Source organism: Salmo salar, chromosome 10 (assembly GCF_965601325.2).
Source record: "Salmo salar chromosome 10, fSalSal1, whole genome shotgun sequence".
NCBI classification, from domain to species: Eukaryota; Metazoa; Chordata; class Actinopteri; order Salmoniformes; family Salmonidae; genus Salmo; species Salmo salar.
In genome coordinates this window covers 34,541,780-34,567,623 of record NC_138300.1, presented here as the reverse complement: position 1 = coordinate 34,567,623, position 25,844 = coordinate 34,541,780, and the positions used below count along the sequence as shown (strand labels likewise).

Here is a 25,844-nt window from a genome sequence, read left to right as displayed (position 1 = left end):
GTGTGTGTGTGTGTGTGTGTGTGTACATGTGTGTGCATACATGTGTGTGTGTGTGCCTGCGTGCGTGTGTGTGGTTGTGAGGAGTGGTGTGCTGCTTGAGCCTGACATGTTGATCTATCTGCCACTCCTACGCAGCCTCGCACTGCCAAGAGAAAGTTGTTTGGCCAGGGATGAACAGCCGGAAATGTCCCACACACAAACACACACACACACGTGCCCCTTTGGCCTAGGATGAAGACCAGGGAACCTCCCCTTTGGCTTTCTGATCTCTCCAGCTTAACTCTATACAGTCCATAGTACACTCTTCACCCCTCTGCCTTTCTCTTCAAAACCACACTGCCACTTTACCTAATGTTCCGAAACCCTATGAATTTACATGGTAGTTGTATAGGTGCAGTGTATTGACATTGCATTACCACATTGTTACATGGTACTTCCAACTGTTGCTGTCCAAAGATTACAATCTTGCTAGAGAAATGTTCACTTTTATATAAACAAAGATAGAACAACCACTAATGATTCTGCTCCAGTTGTTCTCCTTCTTTAAATGGTGTTTGTTACATAAGAAGCGATTAACACAGTGAGATCGCCACATCCTTAGACTGCATTTACATGTGCAACCCCGACTCTCTCCCCCCACACCTTTTACTGGATCATTATTAGTGGTAGGTCAGACAACCACATGAGACTAGAGTAAATCCCTAAAAGATCACTGTGAGTGGACATCGACATTTCCTGTAAGGTAAGAGGAGATTAGACCATTGGCTGTTTGGGTCTGTTGAAGAGAGGAGGCGTGCTGGACCTCTCCCTGTGTCTCTCACTGTCTCTCTCTCTGTCCCTCGATCTGTCTTTCTTTCTTTCTGACGCTCTCTCTCGCTGTCTCTGTCCCTCTGTCTGTCTTTCTCTGTCTCTCTCTGCCTCCCTCTCTGAAATGCTGCCTTAATTTATTCCTGCCTCCTCTGTCTGAAGTCCTCTCTAACACACACACAAACACAGCCAGGGGACAAAGAACTACTAAAGAATATTACACACACAGCCAAGGGATGGAGAACTGCTAAAGAATGTTACACACACAGCCAGGGGATGGAGAACTACTAAAGAATATTACACACACAGCCAGGGGATGGAGAACTACTAAAGAATATTACACACACAGCCAGGGGATGGAGAACTACTAAAGAATATTACACACACAGCCAGGGGATGGAGAACTACTAAAGAATATTACACACACAGCCAGGGGATGGAGAACTACTAAAGAATATTACACACACAGCCAGGGGATGGAGAACTACTAAAGAATATTACACACACAGCCAGGGGATGGAGAACTGCTAAAGAATGTTACACACACAGCCAGGGGATGGAGAACTACTAAAGAATGTTACACACACAGCCAGGGGATGGAGAACTACTAAAGAATGTTACACACACAGCCAGGGGATGGAGAACTACTAAAGAATATTACACACACAGCCAGGGGATGGAGAACTACTAAAGAATATTACACACACAGCCAGGGGATGGAGAACTGCTAAAGAATGTTACACACACAGCCAGGGGATGGAGAACTACTAAAGAATATTACACACACAGCCAGGGGATGGAGAACTGCTAAAGAATGTTACACACACAGCCAGGGGATGGAGAACTACTAAAGAATATTACACACACAGCCAGGGGATGGAGAACTGCTAAAGAATATTACACACACAGCCAGGGGATGGAGAACTACTAAAGAATATTACACACACAGCCAGGGGATGGAGAACTGCTAAAGAATGTTACACACACAGCCAGGGGATGGAGAACTACTAAAGAATGTTAAAGTATTTACTTTTAGATTGTCACGCCCTGACCATAGAGAGCCCTTGGTTCTCTATGGTGTAGGTCGGGCGTGACTACGGGGTGTTGTAGTTCATTATTTCTATGTTGGTGTTTTGTATGGTTCCCAATTAGAGGCAGCTGGTATCGTTGCCTCTAATTGGGGATCAAATTTAGGTAGCCTTTTCCCACCTGTGTTTTGTGGGATATTGTTTGGTTTTGTGCTTGTTGCACCACGTAGTCACGTTTTGTTGCTTGTTAGTTGTTTTGTTGAAGAAGTTTCACGTTAAATAAATATGTGGACCTCAACACACGCTGTGCCTTGTTCCGTCTCTTACAACAACCGTGACAGAATGTCCCACCAAAAGATGACCAAGCAGCATGTGCATGAGGTAAAGGAGTTTTGGACATGGGAGGAAGTCATGGGAGGACACGAGACCCTTCCTTGGCGGGAGTCGCAAAGGAGCATGGAAGGACAGCGACGACGCCGGGGACCGCGGCCACAGAAACCCCAAGATTTTGCTGGGGGGGGGGGGGGGGCACATGGAGCTGGCGGCTGAGCAGAGGGAAGAGCCAGAGACTGTCAGGGAGGCGATAGAGAAGTGGTAGGTCGACCCAAGGACAGAGCCAGAGCCCGCCTGGGAGTCGATGGAGCAATGTGCGGAGGGATATCGGAGAATGATGTTGGCGAGGAGTAGGCTGCAGTGCGGGCATGCTGAAGAGCGTGTCATCAGTCCATTGTCATCTGTGCCGGCTCCACGCACCAGACCACCAGTGAGCCTCCCCAGCCCGGTATGTCCTGTGCCGGTTCCTCGCACTCACCCTGAAGAGCGGGTCATCAGTCCGGTGCCATCTGTGCCAGCTCTCCGCACTCATCCTGAAGAGCCAGAGACCGTCAGGGAGGCGATAGAGAAGTTGGGAGAGAGAGGAATGAGAGAGATGTTGTGCAGGTGTGTTCTGCATAACATTCGACCTGAAGATCCTGTCAGCAGTCTGGTGCGTCCTGTGCCAGCTCCCCGCACCCTCCCTGAAGTGCGTGTCAACAGTACGGTGCCACCTGTGCTGGCTCCACGCACCAGGCCTCCAGTGCGCCTCCCCAGTCCGGTACGTCCTGTACCAGCTCCCCGCACTCTCCCTGAAGTGCGTGTCACCAGTCCGGTGCCACCTGTGCCTGCTCCACGCACCAGGCCTCCAGTGCGCCTCCCGAGTCCGGTACGTCCTGTGCCAGCTCCCTGCACTTGCCCTGAAGTGCGTGTCACCAATCCGGTGCCACCGGTACCGGCTTCACGCACCAGGCCTCCAGTGCGCCTCCCCAGTCCGGTATGTCCTGTGCAAGCTCCCCGCACTCCCGCTGAAGTGCGTGTCACCAGTCCGGTGCCACGTGCGCCTCTCCAGCCCGGAGCGTCCTGTGCCGGCTCCCTGCACTCGACCTGAGGAGCGTGTCATCAGTCCGGTGCAACCTGCGCCGATGCCCAGTCCAGGCACGGTGTCCAGTCCCGCTCCATGGCAGGAGCTTTCCTCGGCGCCGGTGCCCAGTCCAGGCACGGTGTCCAGTCCCGCTTCATGGCAGGAGCCTTCCTCTGCGCTGGTGCCCAGTCCAGGCACGGCATCCAGTCCCGCTTCATGGCAGGAGCCTTCCTCTGCGCCGGTGCCCAGTCCAGGCACGTCGTCCAGTCCCGCCCCAAGGCCGGAGCCTCCTCCGCGCCGGTGCCCAGTCCAGGCACGGCGGCCAACCCAGTTCCATGGCCGGAGCCTCCTCTGCGCCGGTGCCCAGTCCAGGCACGGTGGCCAACCGAGTTCCATGGCCGGAGCCTTCCTGTGCACCGGTGCCCGGTCCAGGCACGGCATCTAGTGCCGCTCCAAGGCCGGAGCCTTCCTCTGCGCCAGTGCCCAGTCCAGGCACGGTGTTCAGCCCGGCGCCATGGCCGGAACCGGGGTCTGGGAGGGGGCTACGACCTGCACCAGAGCCGCCACCGACACTAGTCACCCCAGTTGGTTTCAGGTTTTGCGGCCGAAGTCCGCACCTTTGGGGGGGGTACTGTCACACCCTGACCATAGAGAGCCCTTGGTTCTCTATGGTGTAGTTAGTCGGGGCGTGACTAGGGGGTGTTCTAGTTCATTATTTCTGTTGGTGTTTTGTATGGTTCCCAATTAGAGGCAGCTGGTAATCGTTGCCTCTAATTGGGGATCATATTTAGGTAGCCTTTTTCCCACCGGTGTTTTGTGGGATATTGTTTGGTTTTGTGCTTGTTGCACCACGTAGTCACATTTTGTTGCTTGTTAGTTGTTTTGTTGAAGAAGTTTCACTTTAAATAAATATGTGAACCTCAACACACGCTGTGCCTTGGTCCGTCTCTTACAACAACCGTGACATAGATGTATGGGTATAGTTTTATGTACAGTTTTATTACTCAGAGCTGGCTACTGTAATGTTGAATTATCCCTGCCATTTTGATTTTAATATGCTTTCACTCTTCACTCATGGTAAGATAATGAATGAATGGAAATTCCACTTTCAGACAGCAATCATTGTCTTTATTGAGCAAATGAAAACCATTCCTCCAGTAAAAGCTGCAGCTTTCCCTTGAACCTCTCAGATGATCTGGTTCTCTGGAGGAAAGACATGAAACTGCACCAACTGCCTGAATATACCACATGAATCCGAATACAGACCCTAAAACCTCTGTTTCATTTCACCACAGTCCAAATACTTCAACTTGTATGACATGTTCTGACTGTTGTTTTCTCATTGATTTCAGGTTTGAAGACCCTCTGTGTGTGTGTGTGTGTGTGTGTGTGTTTGGGATGAAGTGCCTGTGGGGGGGACACTTTCCGCTGATCATCCTGCTCTACCTGTTAGGAGACGTCACCTCGCAGGTTAACCCAGGTGAGTGTTCGCATAGGAACGGTATGGGGAACGTTGTGTGCGCATGTGTGTGTACGTTTCCAGTTGGTGGCGTTAACTGCTACTGCTGTCTCTGATGTGAGTGAGACTGTTCTGTTGTCCATGGGTCTCTCCACTGTTCTGTTGTCCATGGGTCTCTCCACTGTTCTGTTGTCCATGGGTCTCTCCACTGTTCTGTTGTCCATGGGTCTCTCCACTGTTCTGTTCCCACTCTAGGTGTGGTTCACTGAGGGAAAGTGTGATGTCAATGAGACGACCAATTATATTTTACTAGGAAACCCAGTGACAACATTTGGTGTGCAGAGATGGAGCACTAACACCTTGGCAACAGCGAGCAAATCAGTCAAGTCCTGAGAAATGCAACGACCTTGGACTGTAGTATGTGTCACAACATTATAGAGCTGCTTTCATTAAATAGAAGTTTAGAATTGTATAATAGAGCAGGGCACAGGGCCAAGCAATAGACCTAGGAGTGTGTGTGTGTGTGCACACAAGAGCTTGCGCGTCTGCATGTGCGTGTGTGCTTTGAGGTCTTTTACAGCTGTGGTGTAGCAGTCTATACTCTGAGGGAGATAATTGTACAGTCAGTCCTCTACATTAACATTGCTGTTTAATTACATCCTGCTCAAGGCATACTACAAACACACCAGAACATTTTTCACTAACTCGTCTGGGGCGCCTCAAAGAAAACAAAGGCTATGTTTATGATTATGATTTTTCAACGCCGATACCAATTATTGGAGGGCCAAAAAAAAGCCGATACCGATTAATCTGCCAATTTTTGTTGTTGTTGTTGTTTGTAATAATGACAATTACAACAATACTGAATGAACACTTATTTTAACTTAATATAATACATCAATAAAATCAATTTAGCCTCAAATAAATAATAGTTTAAATAATGCAAAAACAAAGTGTTGGAGAAGAAAGTAAAAGTGCAATATGTGCTATGTAAGAAAGCAAACGTTTAAGTTCCTTGCTCAGAACATGAGAACATATGAAAGCTGGTGGTTCCTTTTAACATGAGTCTTCAATATTCCCAGGTAAGAAGTTTTAGGTTGTAGTTATTATAGGAATTATAGGACTATTTCTCTCTATACGATTTGTATTTCATATACCTTTGACTATTGGATGTTCTTATAAGCACTTTAGTATTGCCAGTGTAACAGTATAGCTTCCGTCCCTCTCCTCGCTCCTACCTGGGCTCGAACCAGGAACACATCGACAACAGCCACCCACGAAGCAGCGTTACCCATGCAGAGCAAGGGGAACAACTACTCCAAGTCTCAGAGCGAATGACGTTTGAAACGCTATTAGCGCGCACCCGCTAACTGGCTAGCCATTTCACATCGGTTACACCAGCCTAATCTTGGGAGTTGATAGGCTTGAAGTCATAAACAGCGCAATCCTTGAAACACAGCGAAGAGCTGCTGGCAAAACGCACAAAAGTGCTGTTTGAATGAATGCTTACGAGCCTGCTGCTGCCTACCACCGCTCAGTCAGACTGCTCTATCAAATCATAGACTTAATTATAACATAATAACACACAGAAATACGAGCCTTTGGTCATTAATATGGTCGAATCCGGAAACTATCATCTTGAAAACAAAATGTTTTTCCTTTCAGTGAAATACGGAACCCGTTCCGTATTTTATCTAACGGGTGGCATCCCTAAGTCTAAATATTCCTGTTACATTGCGCAACCTTCAATGTTATGTCATAATTACGTAAAATTATAGCAAATTAGTTCGCAATGAGCCAGGCGGCCCAAACTGTTGCATATACCCTGACTCTGTGTGCAATGAACGCAAGAGAAATGACACAGTTTCACCTGGTTAATATTGCCTGCTAACCTGGATTTCTTTTAGCTAAATATGCAGGTTTAAAAATATATACTTCTGTGTATTGATTCTAAGAAAGGCATTGATGTTTATGGTCAGGTACAGTCGTGCAACGATTGTGCTTTTTTCGCAAATGTGCTTTTGTTAAATCATCCCCCGTTTGGCAAAGTCGGCTGTCTTTGTTAGGAAGAAATAGTCTTCAGTTCGCAACGAGCCAGGCGGCCCAAACTTCTGCATATACCCTGACTCTGTTGCAAGAGAAGTGACACATTTTCCCAAGTTAAAAGAAATTCATGTTAGCAGGCAATATTAACTAAATATGCAGGTTTAAAAATATATACTTGTGTATTGATTTTAAGAAAGGCATTGATGTTTATGGTTGGAGCAACGTGTACCTAAGCGATTATATGCAACGCAGGACAGGCTAGATAAACTAGTAATATCATCAACCATGTGTAGTTAACTAGTGATTATGATTGATTGATTGATTGTTTTTTATAAGTTTAATGCTAGCTAGCAACTTACCTTGGCTTCTGACTGCATTCGGGTAACAGGCAGGCTCTTCGTGGAGTGCAATGTAAAGCAGGTGGTTAGAGCGTTGGACTAGTTAACCGTAAGGTTGCAAGATTGAATCCCCGAGCTGACAAGGTAAAAATCTGTCCTTCTGCCCCTGAACAAGGCAGTCAACCCACCGTTCCTAGGCCGTCATTGAAAATAAGAATGTGTTCTTAACTGACTTGCCTAGTTAAAAAAATAATAATAATAATAATAATAATAAAAATAAATGTAAAAAAAAAATAATAATAATAATCGGCCAAATCGGCGTCCAAAAATACCAATTTCCGATTATTATGAAAACTTGAAATCGACCCTAATTAATCGGCCATTCCGATTAATCGGTCGACCTCTATTTCATATGCTGTAAACTTGTATTTTTCTGTGGCTTGGTGCAGAGAAATGACAATTCGTTTTCGTGGACTTTCATGATCATACATAACAACTTTAAAATATTTTTCAGTGGAGTGACACACACACTTGACATGCCCTTCTCTCCATTCATGTGTGTATTTTACAGCCTACAATGTGGCTGATCTTTAAGACTAGCATGTTGCTATAATGGCAGGCTGAGCGAGAGAGAAGGTTTTAAGAAGAGGGTGTTCTCTCCAAAGGGACAGGGCAGTGGTGGGTGCTGTGGTTGTTTTCAGGCCTCTCTACATCTCGTTATGACTGTTGATAGAAGTCTCTGATCTGGTTTACCAGATATACAGCAGAGTGGATCATCTTGACAGTATCCAGCTTTCACCTATCTCTATTACTCGATTTATAGTCCAGCCTTATATAGTTTTTCTCTCTTGCTCCATCTCTACTCCAGCCTTATAGTCCCTCTCTATTTCTCCTCCATCTATCTCTACTAAAGCCTTATTCCAGAGTCTCTATATGGCTCCCAGTCTACAGCGAAAAGCTTGTCGCCCACTCAGAGTGGAAATAGGAAAGACAGAGATGGTATAACAGCACTGTTCAAGGATTTTAAAAAGGGGAAAGTTGGCATCACCTTGCCTCTCAGTGCTACTAAATGCAGCCATGCAAATTTCCTGCATTCTGATATTTATTTTTCTTCATCCATGCAACAGAATGGTAGTTAGACACAGTAAGACCTGTGGTGGAGTCAACAAGACTCATAGCAAATCTGTTGAGTGACAAGGGACATAAAGATATAGCTTATTGGACAGACACACAATTCCCTCATCCATTCTCTTGCGTTTAGGAAGTCTTTGTCTAGTCTAGAGGATTTGAAATATGGAAATAATGATGATTTCTCCCTCACTTGTCTTCAAAATGATTGTCCCACAATGGGGCATATTTTGGATTTAGAACATTTTGTTGAATGAATTTAAATTAACTTTGGCCATGTTCCAATCCATTAGTACTCTGCACTCCACCACTTCTAAGTGGTCAACAACAATCCCAGCAAATACACATAGCAAGCCCCTTTCAATGTACATTCCTGCTGTCAGAATGTCTGGAATGCCTTAACCACAGACTCCAGTGGGATAGCTGGATCCTCTGCATGCACACACACACAATATATCATCAACTCCCACCAAGGTCAGGTTGTCCAGTTGTTTTAGGCTATCTTGAGCCTTTGTGATACTGCTCTCATAGTAATACAATAGAAAGGTTATGAGAGTTTACACGAGACGGTCACAAACTAAATTGACTATAATATCAGAATTGATGACTGGGGGGGGGGGTGCATGTGCTTGGAGCCTGTGGTTAGACAGCAAACACTATGGAACAAGCCTGCCTTTCACTGGCCAGGACACATAGAAAAAAATAAGTGGTGAGAGAGGGAAAGAAGCCACTCGGAGCTGGATCGGTGTGTGCATGCTGTGAGCGTCCATGTGACCTGTAAGAGTGTATTAGCCAATGGTGACGTTACAGAGTTCGTCTAGCTCTCTCTCTCGCTCTCCCCCTCCTCCTCTGTTCCATGCTTTAGTTTAGGATGGAGTCTGCCTTAGCCACTGGTAATGACTCTTATTTTCACCAACTACATCCCAGGAAATGTCAAACACTTTCTCAGCCTTCTCTATTGTCTGTGGGCTGAGCCATTGGATCTGTCTGGCTGTAGTTGATGGAACATTACATTATTATGGATCAGTTTGCTTATTTTCACCAAGTGAATCCCAGATAAATGTTTTAGTTCAGTTTCATTCTGTTGAATTTGTGTCCTGCTGTGACAATAATATCATGAGCTTCATTCATGCAATATTAAGTAATAATACATGTAAATAATGTGATTTTTCAGTTACTCTAGTCTGAAATCAATAAACTATCAATGCATGCAAATTCAGGCCTCGTCTTCCCCTATTTCTCTCTTTCTCTCTCTGGTTCTCTTTCTCCCTGCCTCTGTTTGCAGTGGACACCTGTATTTGAATGGACTCATGTTTCTCTTCGTTCACTCAGACCAGTGGTGAAATACCATGGTCAACTAGCCCAACCTCCACCACTCATTAGAGAAATATTTTCATCACTCAAAAGAGCACAGATCTGTGAAAAATTATCAAATGTACTATAATCTGCATCGTGATTTCATTTGAAACATTATTATTTTACCGGAGGTGAGTAAACTGCAGTACAATTATTATGGATGTTTTTCTCACTTATGGAAGGGTTTCCCAAACCTGGGGGGCCAGGATCGAGTATCTGAACTGCCTGGAGAGCCAATTAAATGTTTCCAAATACAACACATGAATCAAAACGGACATTATTATTGGAGGAATTGCAGATGTTATCACATTTGATTGCAATTATATTACCAAGATTACCACTAATAGACTGGAAATATGAGAAGTGTGTGATGATTATGGCATGAGGGCGGGAAGGGATGGAGGAGGACAGGGGAAGATAACGGAAGGGGAGGATGGAAGGGAGGATCGGGGATCTGCAGAGGAGAAGGCAGTCTCATATTAGGAATATTTTTTTGTTTTGGGACTGATCTCTTTCTGGATTGAATCTCACCGTCGCTGCCAGGATGAACTCGGCAAGGTTTCCCCATCTTGACTTTTAAGCAAATATTTGGAAAACAGAGGGAGGACAGAAAGAAAGGATAAAAAAGCGAGGGAGGACAGAAAGGGCCTTGAGCGTTGTGTGTTCTGTGTGCTGTTTCTGGCAGTTTCACAAAGACTTTCCTGTGTCTCAGACAGAGCTGAGCTGAGGGGCCATGCTGAAGGGAGAGTCCCCCTGGCCTGCACCACCTCCTCTACTCCCTGTGACCATCCATCATACTGTACACTACAGTATACACAGAAACACTCTCTCTCTCACCAAGTGTCCCCTTGCATTTCCTCTGCTTCTCCTACTAACCAGTCAACCCTGTGCGCCCACACTGTACATCCACACACACACACTGTAAACCCACACTGTACATCTATACAGTTTTCTGAAATGTTCTGCATAATCAGCTAAGACATTGGTTGGGTTGTATTCAAGTTAATTGTTAACATCAGTTTTCTACTGAGTAGAGAAGACAGTTGAAGCAGTGATTATAAACCTCAATTAATATTCCATATACACCCAGCCCTGCTGGGATAATATTGATGGAAAATCACCTTTTATTTTTACTCCTAGAAACAGCAACAAAAGTAAAGGATATTCTATTTCAGGCTTGTAAAAGTGAATAGATACCATCTACACTGAGTATACATCTTTTCATGACAGACTAACCAGGTGAATCCAGGTGAAAGCTATGATCCCTTATTGATGTCACTTGTTAAATCCACTTCAATCAGTGTATATGAAGGGGAGGAGACAGGTTAAACAATTATTATAAAACCTTCAGACAATTGAGACACAGACTGTGTATGTGTGCCATTCAGACGGTGAATGAGCAAGACAAAACATAACGTTTTTTTTATTGTAGAAGAAAGTAGTAGGCGGGTGTATGTCTGTGATTAGACAGATAAGCCTGGTCAATACAGACTGTGTTTGTCAGAGCTCAGCACTCCCACCAGTAACACGGAACCCAAACCGGCTGTGTGCGTGTGTGCGTGCGCCATCGTGCATAAATGTACTTTGTCCCCCCACACCAAACGCGATCACGACACGCAGGTTAAAATATCAACATAAACTCTGAACCAATTACATTCATTTGGGGACAGGTCGAAAAGCATTAAACATTTATGTCAATTTAGCTAGTTAGCTTGCAGTTGATAGCTAATTTGGCCAATTTAGCTAGCTTGCTGTTGCTAGATAATTTGTCCTGGGATATAAACATTGGGTTGTTATTTTACCTGAAATGCACAAGGTCCTCTACTCCAACAATTAATCCACACATAAAACGGTCAACCGAATTGTTTCTAGCCATCTCTCCTCCTTCCAGGCTTTTTCTTCTCTTGACTTTATATTGCGATTGGCAACTTTCATAAATTAGGTGCATTACCGCCACGACCTCGTTCGTCTTTCAGTCACCCACGTGGGTATAACCAATGAGGAGATGGCATGTGGGTACCTGCTTCTATAAACCAATGAGGAGATGGGAGAGGCAGGACTTGCAGTGCAATCTACGTCACAAATAGAACTGACTTCTATTTTAGCCCTTGGCAACGCAGACGCTCGTTGGCGCGCCCGAGCAGTGTGGGTGCAATAATTGAATAATATAGATTTCTTAATGTATTTTGCAACGCTCGCGCACACGATGCTAGCAGTGTAGTCAGCCTGTAAGAGTTACTACCACACACCTTGGTGTAGAGGAGTTGGTCCAGACCTGAACATTTCTTGAGCTATTGCCTACATTAGGGTTTCCCAACCTGCGGCCCGCGGGCCGAATTTGGCCGTGTGTGGTTTTATTTGGCTCCCCAAATAACGTTTTTTTGAGGGGTTACATTTTCATTGTTGGACATAAACTGTAAAAACACCAGGAAATCAGCTCCAAGTGATTTTCATTTGGGAAATCTGTTCCCAAGTATTTCTATGCATAATAGAGAGACGTGATCATATGCAAATGTAAGCAAGGTTTGAAATGAATATGTTTTAGTCAAATATTATATCTGTTTGGGCTTCTTGCGGTCAATTTGCAGTCAACAAATGATTTGTAATTATGTTCTGGCACCCCGACCAAAGAAATTGCCCCGCAGCTGAATCTAGTAGATGATTCCTGGCTTACAGATGAAGTCAGAAGTCTACATACACTTAGGTTGGAGTCATTGAAACTCGTTTTTCAACCACTCCACAAGTTTCTTGTTAACAATCCATAGTTTTGGCAAGTAGGTTAGGACATCTACTTTGTGCATGACACAAGTCATTTTTTCAACAATTGTTTACAGACAAATTATTTAATGTATAATTCACTTGATCACAATTCCAGTGGGTCAGACGTTTACATACACTAAGTTGACTGTGCCTTTAAACAGCTTGGAAAATTCCAGAAAATGTATTTAGAAGCTTCTGATAGGCTAATTGACATCATTTGAGTAAATTGGAGGTGTACTTCTGGATGTCTTTCGAGGCCTACCTTCAAACTCAGTGCCTCTTTGCTTGACATCATGGGAAAATCAAATCAGCCAAGACCTCAGAAAAAAAATGTAAGACCTCCAGAAGTCTGGTTCATCCTTGGGAGCAATTTCCAAGCGCCTGAAAGTACCACGTTTATCTGTACAAACAATAATACGCAAGTATAAACACCATGGGACCACGCAGTTGTCATACCGCTCAGGAAGGAGACGCGTTCTGTCTCCTAGAGATTAACGTACTTTGGTGCGAAAAGTGCAAATCAATCCCAGAACAACAGCAAAGGACCTTGTGAAGATGCTGGAGGAAACAGGTACAAAAGTATCTATATCCACAGTAAAACGAGTCCTATATCGGCATAACCTGAAAGGCCACTCAGCAAGGAAGAAGCCACTGCTCTATAACCACCATAAAAAAGCCAGACTGGTTTGAAACTGCACATAGGGACAAAGATCGTACTTTTTGGAGAAATGTCTTCTAGTCTGATGAAACAAAAATAGAACTGTTTGGTCATAATGACCATCGTTATGTTTGGAGGAAAAAGGGGGAGTCTTGCAAGCTGAAGAACACCATCCCAACCGTGAAGGACGGGGGTGGCAGCATCATGTTGTGGGGGTGCTTTGCTGCAGGAGGGACTGGTGCTCTTCACAAAATAGATGGCATCAAGACAAAGGAAAATTATGTGGATATATTGAAGCAACATCTTAAGACATCAGTCGGGAAGTTAAATCTTGGTCACAAATGTGTCTTTCAAATGGACAATGACCCCAAGCAAACTTCCAAAGTTGTGGCAAAATGGCTTAAGGACAACAAAGTCAAGGTATTGGAGTGGCCATCACAAAGCCCTGACCTCAATCCTATAGAAAATCTGTGGGCAGAACTAAAAAAGCATGTGCGAGTAAGGAGGCCTAGAAACCTGACTCAGCTACACCAGCTCTGTCAGGAGGAATGGGCCAAAACTCACCCAACTTATTGTGGGAAGCTTGTGGAAGGCAACCCGAAACGTTTGACCCAAGTTAAAAAATGTAAAGACAATGCTACCAAATACTAATTGAGTGTATGTAAGCTTCTGAACCCACTGGGAATGTGATGAAAGAAATAAAAGCTGAAATAAATCATTCTCTCTACTATTATTCTGACATTTCACATTCTTAAAATAAAGTGGTGATCCTAACTGACCAAAGACAGGGAATTTAAATGTCAGGAATTGTGAAACTGAGTTTAAATGTATTTCGCTAAGGTGTATGTAAACGTCTGACTTCAACTGTATATGCTTTGCATATATGTGTGTATTTGCATGGGTGCGCACATGTGTGCTTGTACTAAAAGCTGAGTTGTGTTGTAGGTGTGTGTCGGTACCCTCTGGGGATGTCCGGAGGACAGATTCAGGATGAAGACATCTCAGCCTCCAGTCAGTGGTCTGAGTCTACAGCTGCTAGATACGGCAGGTACTGTACACACACACGTGCGCGGACACACACACACACACAACCACCCACAGTGGAGGCTCCTCAGAGGAGGAAGGGGAGGACCATCCTCCTCAGTGAATTTCATACAAATAAAATAGTGAAACATTAAAGTTATCCTTTTAAGATAAGACTATGCTAAATATATTCACATCACCAAATAACTGATTAAAATACACTGTTTTGCATCGAAGGTCTACAGTATCCTCAACAGCACTCTGTAGGGTAACACCATGGTGTAGCTGGAGGACAGCTAGCTTCTGTCTTCCTCTAGGTACATTGACCTCAATATAAAACCTAGGAGGCTCATGGTTCTCACCCCTTTCTATAGACTTGCACAGTAATTGTCAACTTCCGGAGGACGTCCTCCAACCTATCAGAGCTCTTGCAGTATGAACTGACATGCTGTCCACCCAATCAAAAGATCAGATAATTAATCTATTACTGAAAGCATAAACTAAAGCTAGCTAGCAGTGCAGTGTATAAAATGTGGTGAGTAGTTGACTCAAAGAGAGAGAAAGATAATACTTGAACAGTTTTGAACAAATTAATTTCTTCCTAAATTAAGGAGAAGCAAGAGAGAGAGCGCTAACTTTATTTGGTTGTATTTTTTTTTTTTTTTACTTTCACTTAGCTAGCATATGCAGCTAGCTAGTTTAGCCTACTCAAACACCTGGCTCAAAAAGAGAGGTATGCTATGTTAGCTAGCAGGCAATGGCTATCCAACACTAGAACTCTTCCAAGTCAAGGTAAGCTTTTGGTTTTATTAATTCATTGCCACCGGCCCACCGGTGTAACTGCTAATCTGCTTTCTGACAGTACACTGTACTGCATGATTGTAGCGGGTTTACTAATGAGTTAGTTCTAGTAGCTATGTTTACTATGATGTGACAACGATGTAGGATGTGTGTAGCGGTCATGATATGAGGGTTTGTTTGGAAAGGTATTTTTTGCCTGGTTACAGACAGCTGATGTGTTGTGCACAAGTCTACAAGCGAAGAGACAAGGTGAGAGGAGGAGAGCACATAGATGGTAACGGAAAGAAGCAGGGATAAAAAAAAAAACTGAATTTGTCCAATAGAAATTCACATTTTCAACAGTTGGACTAATGATTACTCCCAATATCGTATAGATGCAGGCAAGAGTGTGCAAGGCGGTATTGAATGTGTCACGGTCTGTCACCTTGATTACACTCTACCTGTGCACCCAGCTACATTGTAAACTTTCATTCATAGGCTAGGTTGTAGCAACCTCATGATGGTGTCATGACGTGGCCCTTTTTGGGTTTAGCTAGTGGCTTCCCCCTCTCTCTCTCCTACACCCAGGTTTTGTTATCTTCGGTCGTAAATTCCTCAAGGAGACTCTCTCCCCCTGGCCATGCAGAAAGAGACATAGAGAGAACAAAGGATTTCACATGGCGTACTCATAAATCACCAAAATTAGGATTTGATACAAAATGTCCACTTGTGGGAATGGTCCGTGGACACCTAAGGGACGGGTATGATGAGTGTGTTTCATTTGGTGACCTCAGAGAGGACAGGAAACACACATGACTATATCTCTAAATATGTACAATTCTCAATTATGGGGTTTGCATCTAATTCTTGTATAAAATGAAAGAGTAAAGATGAAACTATTTGTGAAATGATGTTAGGTGATGTTAAACCTACAATGAAAGAGAATTGTATTCCCTTTAAAGTTTAACTAAGTCATTGTGTCAAGAGGTGAGTGTAGCTGGTGCATCGAAGTCAGGCGCAGGAGAGCAGAGATGAGTGGACAAAGCACTTTACTAAGGCAATCATATGCACAGAACGCAACTGCGTCACAACACACATGCCCAACGAACCAGTGAAGCAGCACAAAGTACAAAAACACAAGTACAAAGTACAGGCTGCCACAAAGCACGGGTAATAAAATAAACCCGGCGCAAACCAGCCGGAAGCGTGCCAACCTCAACAATAAACAATTACACACACAGACATGGGGGGAACAGAGGGTTAAATACATGACATGTAATGAGAGAATGAATACCAGGTGTGTGGGAAAACAAGACAAAACAAATGGAAAACGAAAGGTGGATCGGCGATGGCTAGAAGACCGGTGACATCGACCGCCGAACGCCGCCCAAACAAGGAGAGGAACCGACTTCGGTAGAAGTCGTGACACATTGGCCCGCCCCCATGAGCACAGACATGATCTGGCGTCATAGAACAGCCCTTTTCTACTGTTACGAATAAAAAAAAACTCCTGAAGAAATCCTCTTCAGACCATGCATACCTCGGTCAGCTGAGGGGTCAAAGGTTTGAGTAGAGACCACAAAAATCTCAGTTTAAGCTAAGGTTGTAATGGTTGTTGAATTCCTAACCATACCACGTGGAGCATTGGCTACATGCGGGAAATGGTTCAACTCTGAGCCTTATCGATCCCGACAGAATAAAAGTAAATCTTAGATACTAATTACTAGTCTGCAGCTAGAAATTATGTCAACCTGGGATGCGAAGACCGACAACTGCTGAAACAAATATTTTATGAGAACATTTCTGAATGGTACTCTGAAGTATCCATTCTAACCACAAAAGACTTCAGGGAAGCAGAGAGAAAGACACTCGGACGGACTCTCCGACAGAAAGACGGACAATTCCAACAGAGATCACGACGACACACTGAGCGTAAATATATATTGATTGCAATTATTCCCAAATGAGTGAGTGTTCATGTGCAAAGGGTTGGCATTTCAATTAATATAATTATCAACTGTGTAGTGACTCCTTTTTGTCTTTCCCGCCCTTCTCAGTCCACACCAACTTCCGTTTGTTCACCAAGCCATCATATCGGCTTAGCCCACTAGGGAACCTCCCCTATCATTTCCTTGTAACCATATCTACTGTTTGTTTGTTTATGCATTTCTGTGATTATTTAGTTAGTAAATAAATGATTAAGGCAATTGGTGTATAGATGATTCATAGTGAAGGCTGGGTTTGTGCAGATAACCAACAATTTACGATGTTTGGAATGAGACTAACTTTTTCCTTGGTGCCCCAACTTCGTAGTTAATTACATTTACATGATTAGTTTAATCATGTAATAATAATTACAGAGAATTGATTTGATAAAATAACAGTCTTCACTTTAAAACTTATGGCTCAAATCCCGTTAACAGGATCGATTTGACAACAGCCGGTGAAATGGCAGAGCGCCAAATTCAAAGAATATTATTAAAAATATTGAACTTTCATACATTCACAAGTGCAATACGCCAAATTAAAGCTGAAATTCTTGTTTATCTAGCCACAGTGTCAGATTTCAAAAAGGCTTCACGGCGAAAGCAAACAATAATATTATGTGAGGACAGCACCCCATCAAACAACACAGACAATCATATTTCATCCCACCAGGCACGACACAAAACTCAGAAATAACGATATAATTCATGCCTTACCTTTGACGAGCTTCTTCTGTTGGCACTCCAATATGTCCCATAAACATCACAAATGGTCCTTTTGTTCGATTAATTCCGTCGTTATATATCCAAAATGTCCATTTATTTAGCGCATTTGATCCAGAAAAACACCGGTTCCAACTCGCGCAACATGACTACAAAATATCTCAAGTTACCTGTAATCTTTGTCCAAACATATCAAACAACTTTCCTAATACAACTTCAGGTATTTTTTAACGTAAATAATCGATCAAATTTAAGACAGGATAAACTGCGTTCAATACCGGAGGAAAACAAAGTGGAGAGTGCTTTTCAGGTCACGCGCTTCTATCAAACAGTACACTTCCCTCGAGCCTCATTCTGAACAGGGCTACTTCTTCATTACACAAAGGAAAAACATCAACCAATTTCTAAAGACTGTTGACATCCAGTGGAAGCGATAGGAACTGCAAGCAACTGCCTTAGAATTATGGATTCTCAATGAAACCCATTGAAAAGAGAGTGACCTAAAAAACTAAATCCTGGATGGTTTGTCCTCGGGGTTTCGCCTGCCAAATAAGTTCTGTTATACTCACAGACATCATTCAAACAGTTTTAGAAACCTTAGTGTTTTCTATCCAAATCTACCAATTATATGCACATCCTAGCTTCAGGGCCTGAGTAGCAGGCAGTATACTTTGGGCACACTTTTCATCCGGACGTGAAAATAGCGCCCTCAAGCCATAAGAAGTTTAATGATGCCAAAGACACGACAATGGGTATAGGGAAAATTTGAGTATCATGTAGTAGCCTAAACCTATTGATGTTACATTGATCTGGGTGAATGGAATATGAATGACAGTCATCCATTATGCTGTAATAGAAATAAGGCCATGCTCATAACAACAATAATCATCCTCCCTCATCTTTTAAGTGGCACCGGCCGCCAATGACACACACAAACACACATATACATCCATAAATACCTCTCAATTTCGATTGTGGACTGGACACATGCAGGCTCCCCCACAACTACACACACAAACACTCATGCACATTAATATACACTCACAAACAGTTTTCAAGATTGTGTATGTGTTTTCAGTTAACTGGGTATCAGTTTCTGCTCTCTGTGTGTAAAAAAACACATGGTTAAGCCTGGAAAGAGCGAGAGAAAAAAATAAGAAACAGAGAGAGAGTGATTGTGTGTGCGTGTGCATGTGTGCTTGTTGGAGAATGGGTGGCCTGCTCTCATTTTTTTGAATAATGATGTAATCTAGGTTCTGTTCTGGACAGCATAGTTTTATTCTGGCCTAGCCTCCCCTCTCCCCTGCCAGCTCAACCCTACATGAACACTTTCACATTAATTTACGACAAATGTGTTTGTTTAACAGACTGTATGAACTGACATCCACCCACCACACTCACTTTCCACTGACCTCTCTCTCCCTTTTATCTTCGCTTTCCCTCCATCTCTCTCTCTCTCTGTTCCCTCCTCCCTTTCTCTCTGTGTTCACCACCTCCCTTTCTCTCTACTCTCCTTTTTATTCCTGTTCTCTCCCTCTCCTGCCCTCTCTCCTCCTCTTTCCACCCCCTCCTCTCTCTCCCACCCTCTCCACCCCCTCCTCTCTGTCCCATCCTCTCCACCCCTTTATCTCCCACCCTCAGATTAGACTTTGAGGAGGGTGATGGTGCGTGGTGTCCAGAGATAACGGTTGAACCAGACAGTCTAAAGGAGTTCCTCCAGATAGACCTGCGTTCCCTCCACTTCATCACCCTGGTGGGAACCCAGGGCCGCCACGCAGGGGGCATCGGCAACGAGTTCGCCCAGATGTACAAGATTAAATATAGCCGTGATGGCAGCCGCTGGATTTCCTGGAGGAACAGGCAGGGCAAACAGGTAATCAAGCAGTTATTGGTTATTGATTTACATGATTAATGATGGACAAGGAGGAAAGGAATATAAAATGTTAATACATTGATAATGGTAATATTGGTGATTTGTGACGTCACTCTCGGTGGTTAAGGGGAACTGTAATGTGTGATTTATTTCTTATTAATTAGACTAATTGGTTGATTGATTAATATCTGTGTGTGACATGGCTGTAGGTGATAGAGGGAAACAGGAATGCATATGACATTGTGCTGAAGGACCTGGAGCCTCCGATCATCGCCCGCTTCGTGAGGTTCATGCCCGTCTCAGACCACTCCATGAACGTCTGCATGAGGGTAGAGCTCTACGGCTGTGAGTGGCTTGGTAAGATAGATGGAGAGGAGAAAGGGATAGGAGGAGGAGCTCCTTACTCTGAGCCATAGGTAGACAGAGTTGGGCAAACTCGCTGCCTAGGCTTTAGCTCAGTGGGCTAATGCAGTCTCTCTCTCTCTCTCTCTATGTCAGATGGTCTGGTGTCCTACAACGCCCCAGCAGGAGAACAGATGAGTCTGGAGGGCCAGCCTGTCCACCTCAATGACTCGGTGTATGATGGAGCCGTCATCTACAGGTGGGTGTGCATAACTCCTTTTTCTTCTCGTCCTCCCTCCTCATCTTGGTGCTCCTCTTTTCTCTTTTCCTTCATCTCCTTGTCCTTATTTTTTCTCCTTCTCATTCCGCCTCTCAATATATCCCTCCTCTCTTGGTTCATCCAACCTCATTCTCTGTTCTTCCTCCTCCTCCTTTTGTCTTTCCTTCACCAACCTCTGAGCCTTGGTTCCACACTGGCCCTGTTGTTGCCTGGTTGCCATAGTTCTGGCAGGATGTAGACCGTGGCATGGGTCACTGTGGTTATGCCACACACACACACATGTCATTTTTCTCTGTGCAGTTATGCAATGGAGTGTTAGGAACACACACACACACACAAACAATTACACCCACGGATGGCTTCTGATCCATGAACGGGTGGGAGAGTTTGATTAAGTGCCTTTGGAATTAAACCTGACTTCTTGGGAGCATAAATGACTATGTGGCTATCCTTCCTTTCTGTGTTAATGTTTGAGTCACTGTGTGCTGAACAATATCCTCCGTGACACTGCCGTCAGTTTGTCTCTGCTATAGTAGTCAGGAAGTCTCTCTCCCTCTCTCTTTCTTTCTCCTCTCGCTCTTTGAGTTTGAGTCTGTTAAAGTAGTCCAAGAAGAGAAAAGGGCTGTTTTGATACCACAGCCAAGATGAGATATTGAGGGTGGTGGATAATATGATGCTACCACCTAGTGGTGGGTGGAGAGAGGTTGAACAAACACATAGTGAAATAGTTTCTCTCCACCTTCCTCCTCACAAAATAAATATTTAGAATTGTAAATAAATATTTGTAACTAAACATGAAACTAGTCATTATCTTCATCTCCTCTCCCCTTTTCCTTCTCCATCCCCAGTATGACGGAGGGGCTAGGCCAGCTGACTGATGGAATGTGTGGATTAGATGACTTCACCCACAGCCACGTCTACAATGTGTGGCCTGGTTACGACTACGTGGGATGGACCAATGAGAGCTTTCCCAATGGATACGTGGAGATCATGTTCGAGTTTGACCGCACTCGCAATTTCACCACCATGAAGGTGTGTGTGAAAGGATTGGGGGGAGGCAGACAACCTCTTTTTTTTATTTAACCTTTATTTATTTAACTAGGCAAGTCAGTTAAGAACAAATTCTTATATACAATGACGGCCTACCCCAGCCAAACCCTAAACCGGACGACACTGGGCCAATTGTGCCGGTTGTGGTACAGACTGGAATCGAACTAGGGTCTGTAGTGACGCCTCTAGCATTGAGGTGCAGTACCTTAGACCGCTGCACCACTCGGGAGCCCCATTTCTTGCTACTCCAGCTGGTATTTCATGTGTTCACCACCTCCCAAATAACAGGCATTGCATTTCTAAATCTTTCAGCTTCTTGACCTTATTTCCATCTCCCGAATACTTTTTCCTGCAGGTTGACTGTAATAACCTGTTTCACTGTAACAACATATACCCCTCTTGCTCTCCCCTCTCTCTTTCTGTCTCTCTCTTTCTAGGTGCACTGTAACAACATGTTCATGAAGCATGTAAAGGCGTTCCGCCAGGTGGTGTGTTACTTCCGTTCTGAGGCTGACTGGGAGGCCACGCCCCTTTCCTTTAGTCCCGTGGTGGATAACGTCAATCTCAGCGCCCGCTTCGTCACCATCTCTCTGGCCAATCACATGGCCAGCGCAATCAAGTGCCAGTTCTACTTCGCTGAAGCCTGGATGATGTTTAGCGAAATCACCTTCCAGTCAGGTAAACATGTGTACCGGTACACACACCTCAGATCACCTCCAACTCATGTATAGAGAACACCCCTTTCAATATGTATCTGTAAACTATTATCTGTTCTTGTCTGTCTCTGCTCTTCCAGACACAGCCATGTACAACACTACCCTGGCTCCCCCCAAGACTGGCAGCAGCCCCCCCACTAGCACTCAACCAGGTCAGTGCCCACTCCACATGCATCACACAAACACAAGCTGTAACAGTTTTTACCTTTTTTAACACACTCACATCTGTGAGCAATGCATTTTGTGCAAAGCATTTCCTGCTTTAATTATGTAATCCAATCAAATGATGTCTTCCTCTATCCCCTCCCCAGGGGATGACCCCACCCACAAAATAGATGACAGCAACACCAGAATTCTGATTGTCTGCCTGGTGGCCATCATTCTTATCCTTGTCGCCATCATTGTCATCATCCTCTGGAGGCAGGTCTGGCAGAAAATGCTGGAGAAGGTGAGAGATGCCACCTGGTCACACATAGATACAAATGAGTTTTGCCTGAGTCAAAAAGCATTTTGATGCTCCATTTCTCTGAATTGTGAACGTTAGTTATTGTGACTGTTTGTTACTATCCGGAAATGTAAAATATTAGTACAAGTTGGGTAAATAAATCCTACCATGTGTTGATCAATCAAGGCTGGTCAGATGTGTCTCTTTACCCCAGCATCCTTTATTCTAGGCCTCGCGGCGGATGCTGGACGATGAACTAACTGCTAGTCTGTCACTACAGAGCGAGACGTTCGCCTACAGCCACAACAACCCGACATCATCGTCAGCACCAAGCGAGCAGGAGTCTAGCTCCACCTACGAGCATATCTTCCCCCTGGGCCCTGACTACCAGGAACCCTCACGACTCATACGCATGCTACCTGAGTTCTCCCACACCTCCGAGGATGCCGGTGAGTAGACCAGACACACAAGGCAGAGTTTATATGACCAGAGAGTTGACTTAAGGAGGTTGAAAAATTATAATGTCTGCTCATTCTGTAAGCAAGAAGTCACCCCATTGTGTATGATGATGTCATATTGCTGTATCTACCTTCAACTCTTTTCTCTGGTATCAGCTTTGACCAGCACAGCAGTGACGGCCTCCAAGGCTCCCACTGCAACAGTTGCCCAGGACGGAGTCCCTCACTATGCCGAGGCAGACATCGTCAACCTGCAGGGCGTAACCGGGGGCAACACGTACGCGGTCCCTGCTTTAACCATGGACCTGCTGTCAGGGAAGGACGTGGCGGTGGAAGAGTTCCCCAGGAAACTGCTCACCTTCAAAGAGAAGCTGGGCGAGGGACAGTTTGGAGAGGTTTGTGCTCTCTGGACATTACATAGTAATCAATGCCATGTTTGATTTACATTCATTCAACTCATTTCTTATGCACTTCTGAGATTAACAATATTGATCAGGGTCATTAATTAGATTAATCTGGTGATTTAGGCTGAAGAAAAAGCTTGCACAACCTTTGTGGCTCTTTAGAACCATCGTAAGTGACCACTAGATGTCGTGTGTTGATCAGAGTCTCCAGGCTCTTTAGAACCATTGTTAGTGACCACTAGATGTAGTGCGTTGATCAGAGTCTCCATGATCCGTCTCCCTACAGGTCCACTTGTGTGAGGCAGAGGGCATGAAGGAGTTTATAGATGAGGATTTCTCCTTCAACATCAGTGACAACCACCCAGTACTGGTTGCTGTTAAGATGCTCAGAGCAGATGCTAACAAAAACGCCAGGTGAGGGAAAGCACACTCCTGATTAGAGAACACAGTGAATGTCTGATAATGCTGCTACCAAATGTATTTACCACGTAGACATGTTTTGAGTGATTCTTCAAGCACATGATTTGTGTGTGTGTTTTGGGATTAATTCCTATTTATCATTCAAAGCTCTCACAGTCTCCCTACTGACCTCTAACTTCTGTTCTAATCAGGAATGACTTCCTGAAGGAGATTAAGATCATGTCACGTCTGAAGGACCCCAACATCATCCGTCTGCTGGCCGTGTGTATCTGCAGCGACCCCCTCTGCATGATCACAGAGTACATGGAGAACGGTGACCTCAACCAGTTCCTGTCCCGCCATGAACCTGAGGGACAGATAGCACTCATCAGCAACGTAACCACTGTCGGGTAGGGATAAGGGGATGGAGGCTGGGGTGTGTGTGTAATCCTGTATATCTCTTCACCTCTCCTGGTGCTGACTCTCTCTCCATCTCTGCCTTTCCTCTGCTCCAGCTACAGTGACCTGCGCTACATGGCCACTCAGATTGCCTCAGGGATGAGGTACCTCTCCTCGCTTAACTTTGTCCACAGAGACCTGGCCACGAGGAACTGTCTGGTGGGGAAGAACTACACCATCAAGATTGCTGACTTTGGCATGAGCAGGAACCTGTACAGTGGAGACTACTACCGCATCCAGGGTCGGGCTGTGCTGCCCATACGATGGATGTCCTGGGAGAGCATACTGCTGGTGAGGACTGAGGGAGAGAGAGAGGGAGGGAGGGAGAAGCTGGTGAGACGTGGTGGCCCCCTGGTGGTCTTACATGGAATAGATACCTTAGTTTTTTCTTTATTTATTTAACTAGGAAAGTCAGTTAAGAACAAATTCTTATTTACAATGATGGCCTACCAAAAGGCAAAAAGATTCCTGCAGGGACAGGGGCTGGGATTAAACATATATATATATATTTACATTTACATTACATTTAAGTCATTTAGCAGACGGTCTTATCCAGAGCGACTTACAAAATGGTGCATTCACCTTATGATATCCAGTGGAACAACCACTTTACAATAGTGCATCTAAATCTTTTAAGGGGGGGGGGTTAGAAGGATTACTTTATCCTATCCTAGGTATTCCTTAAAGAGGTGGGGTTTCAGGTGTCTCCGGAAGGTGGTGATTGACTCCGCTGTCCTGGCGTCGTGAGGGAGCTTGTTCCACCATTGGGGTGCCAGAGCAGCGAACAGTTTTGACTGGGCTGAGCGGGAACTGTGCTTCCTCAGAGGTAGGGGGGCCAGCAGGCCAGTGGTGGATGAACGCAGTGCCCTTGTTTGGGTGTAGGGCCTGATCAGAGCCTGAAGGTATGGAGGTGCCGTTCCCTTCACAGCTCCGTAGGCAATCACCATGGTCTTGTAGCGGATGCGAGCTTCAACTGGAAGCCAGTGGAGAGAGCGGAGGAGCGGGGTATATATAATATATATATATATATATATATATAGGACAAAACACACATCACAACCAGAGAGACAACACTACATAAAAGAGACCTAAGACAAGAACATAGCATGGCAGCAACACATGACAACAGAGTATGGTAGCAACACAACATGACAACAACATGGTAGCAACAAAACATGGCAGCAGCACAACAAAACATGGTACAAGCATTATTTGGCACAGACAAGGGCAAGAAGGTAGAGACAACAATACATCACGCAAAGCAGCCACAACTGTCAGTAAGAGTGTCCACGATTGAGTCTTTGAATGAAGAGATTGAGATAAAAATGTCCAGTTTGAGTGTTTGTTGCAGCTCGTTCCGTCGCTAGCTGCAGCAAACTAAAAAGAGGAGCGACCCAGGATGAGGGCTGCAGTAAATATCTCAGGCCTCCCCCTATCTAAGAGGGTTTTATAAATAAGCATCAACCAGTGAGTCTACAGAGATGACCAGTTTACAGAGGAGTATAAAGTGCAGTGACGTGTCCTATAAGGAACATTGGTGGCAAATCTGATGGCTGAATGGTAAAGAACATCTAGCCTCACTAGAGCACCCTTTCCTGCCGATTTATAAATTACGTCTCCGTAATTTAGCATGGGTAGGATGGTCATCTGAATCAGGATTAGTTTGGCAGCTGGGGTGAAAGAGGAGCGATTACGATAGAGGAAATCAAGTCTAGATTTAACTTTAGCCTGCAGCTTCGATATATGCTGACAGAAGGATAGTGCACTGTCTAGCCATACTCCCAAGTATGAGGTGACTACCTCAAGCTCTAAACCCTCAGGAGGTAGTAATCACACCAGTGGGGAGAGGGGCATTCTTCTTACCAAACCACATGACATTTGTTTTGGAGGTGTTCAGAACAAGGTTAAGGGCAGAGAAAGCTTGTTGGACA

At 44.6% G+C, this 25,844-nt stretch overlaps 1 protein-coding gene across 4 annotated transcripts in view; it reads left to right on the top strand.

The window, feature by feature from the left end:
- The window catches only part of LOC106560289 (discoidin domain-containing receptor 2), a 50,342-nt gene that overhangs the window by 19,639 nt on the left and 4,859 nt on the right, over nucleotides 1–25,844 (top strand). Inside the window, exons 2-15 of one of the 4 annotated variants that reach the window (XM_045687695.2) lie at nucleotides 4,584–4,711; nucleotides 13,922–14,024; nucleotides 19,129–19,360; nucleotides 19,570–19,717; nucleotides 19,859–19,961; nucleotides 20,831–21,014; nucleotides 21,470–21,710; nucleotides 21,829–21,900; nucleotides 22,084–22,196; nucleotides 22,474–22,642; nucleotides 22,808–23,046; nucleotides 23,342–23,469; nucleotides 23,667–23,864; nucleotides 23,970–24,204. In XM_045687695.2, coding sequence (XP_045543651.1) covers nucleotides 4,630–4,711; nucleotides 13,922–14,024; nucleotides 19,129–19,360; nucleotides 19,570–19,717; nucleotides 19,859–19,961; nucleotides 20,831–21,014; nucleotides 21,470–21,710; nucleotides 21,829–21,900; nucleotides 22,084–22,196; nucleotides 22,474–22,642; nucleotides 22,808–23,046; nucleotides 23,342–23,469; nucleotides 23,667–23,864; nucleotides 23,970–24,204 — 2,247 coding nt within the window. In that variant the 5' untranslated portion in view covers nucleotides 4,584–4,629. Of the gene's footprint in view, nucleotides 1–4,583; nucleotides 4,712–13,921; nucleotides 14,025–19,128; nucleotides 19,361–19,569; nucleotides 19,718–19,858; nucleotides 19,962–20,830; nucleotides 21,015–21,469; nucleotides 21,711–21,828; nucleotides 21,901–22,059; nucleotides 22,197–22,422; nucleotides 22,643–22,807; nucleotides 23,047–23,341; nucleotides 23,470–23,666; nucleotides 23,865–23,969; nucleotides 24,205–25,844 lie in introns of all 4 variants that reach the window. The other 3 variants (XM_014123040.3, XM_014123041.3, XM_014123038.3) reach the window with 3 other exon arrangements.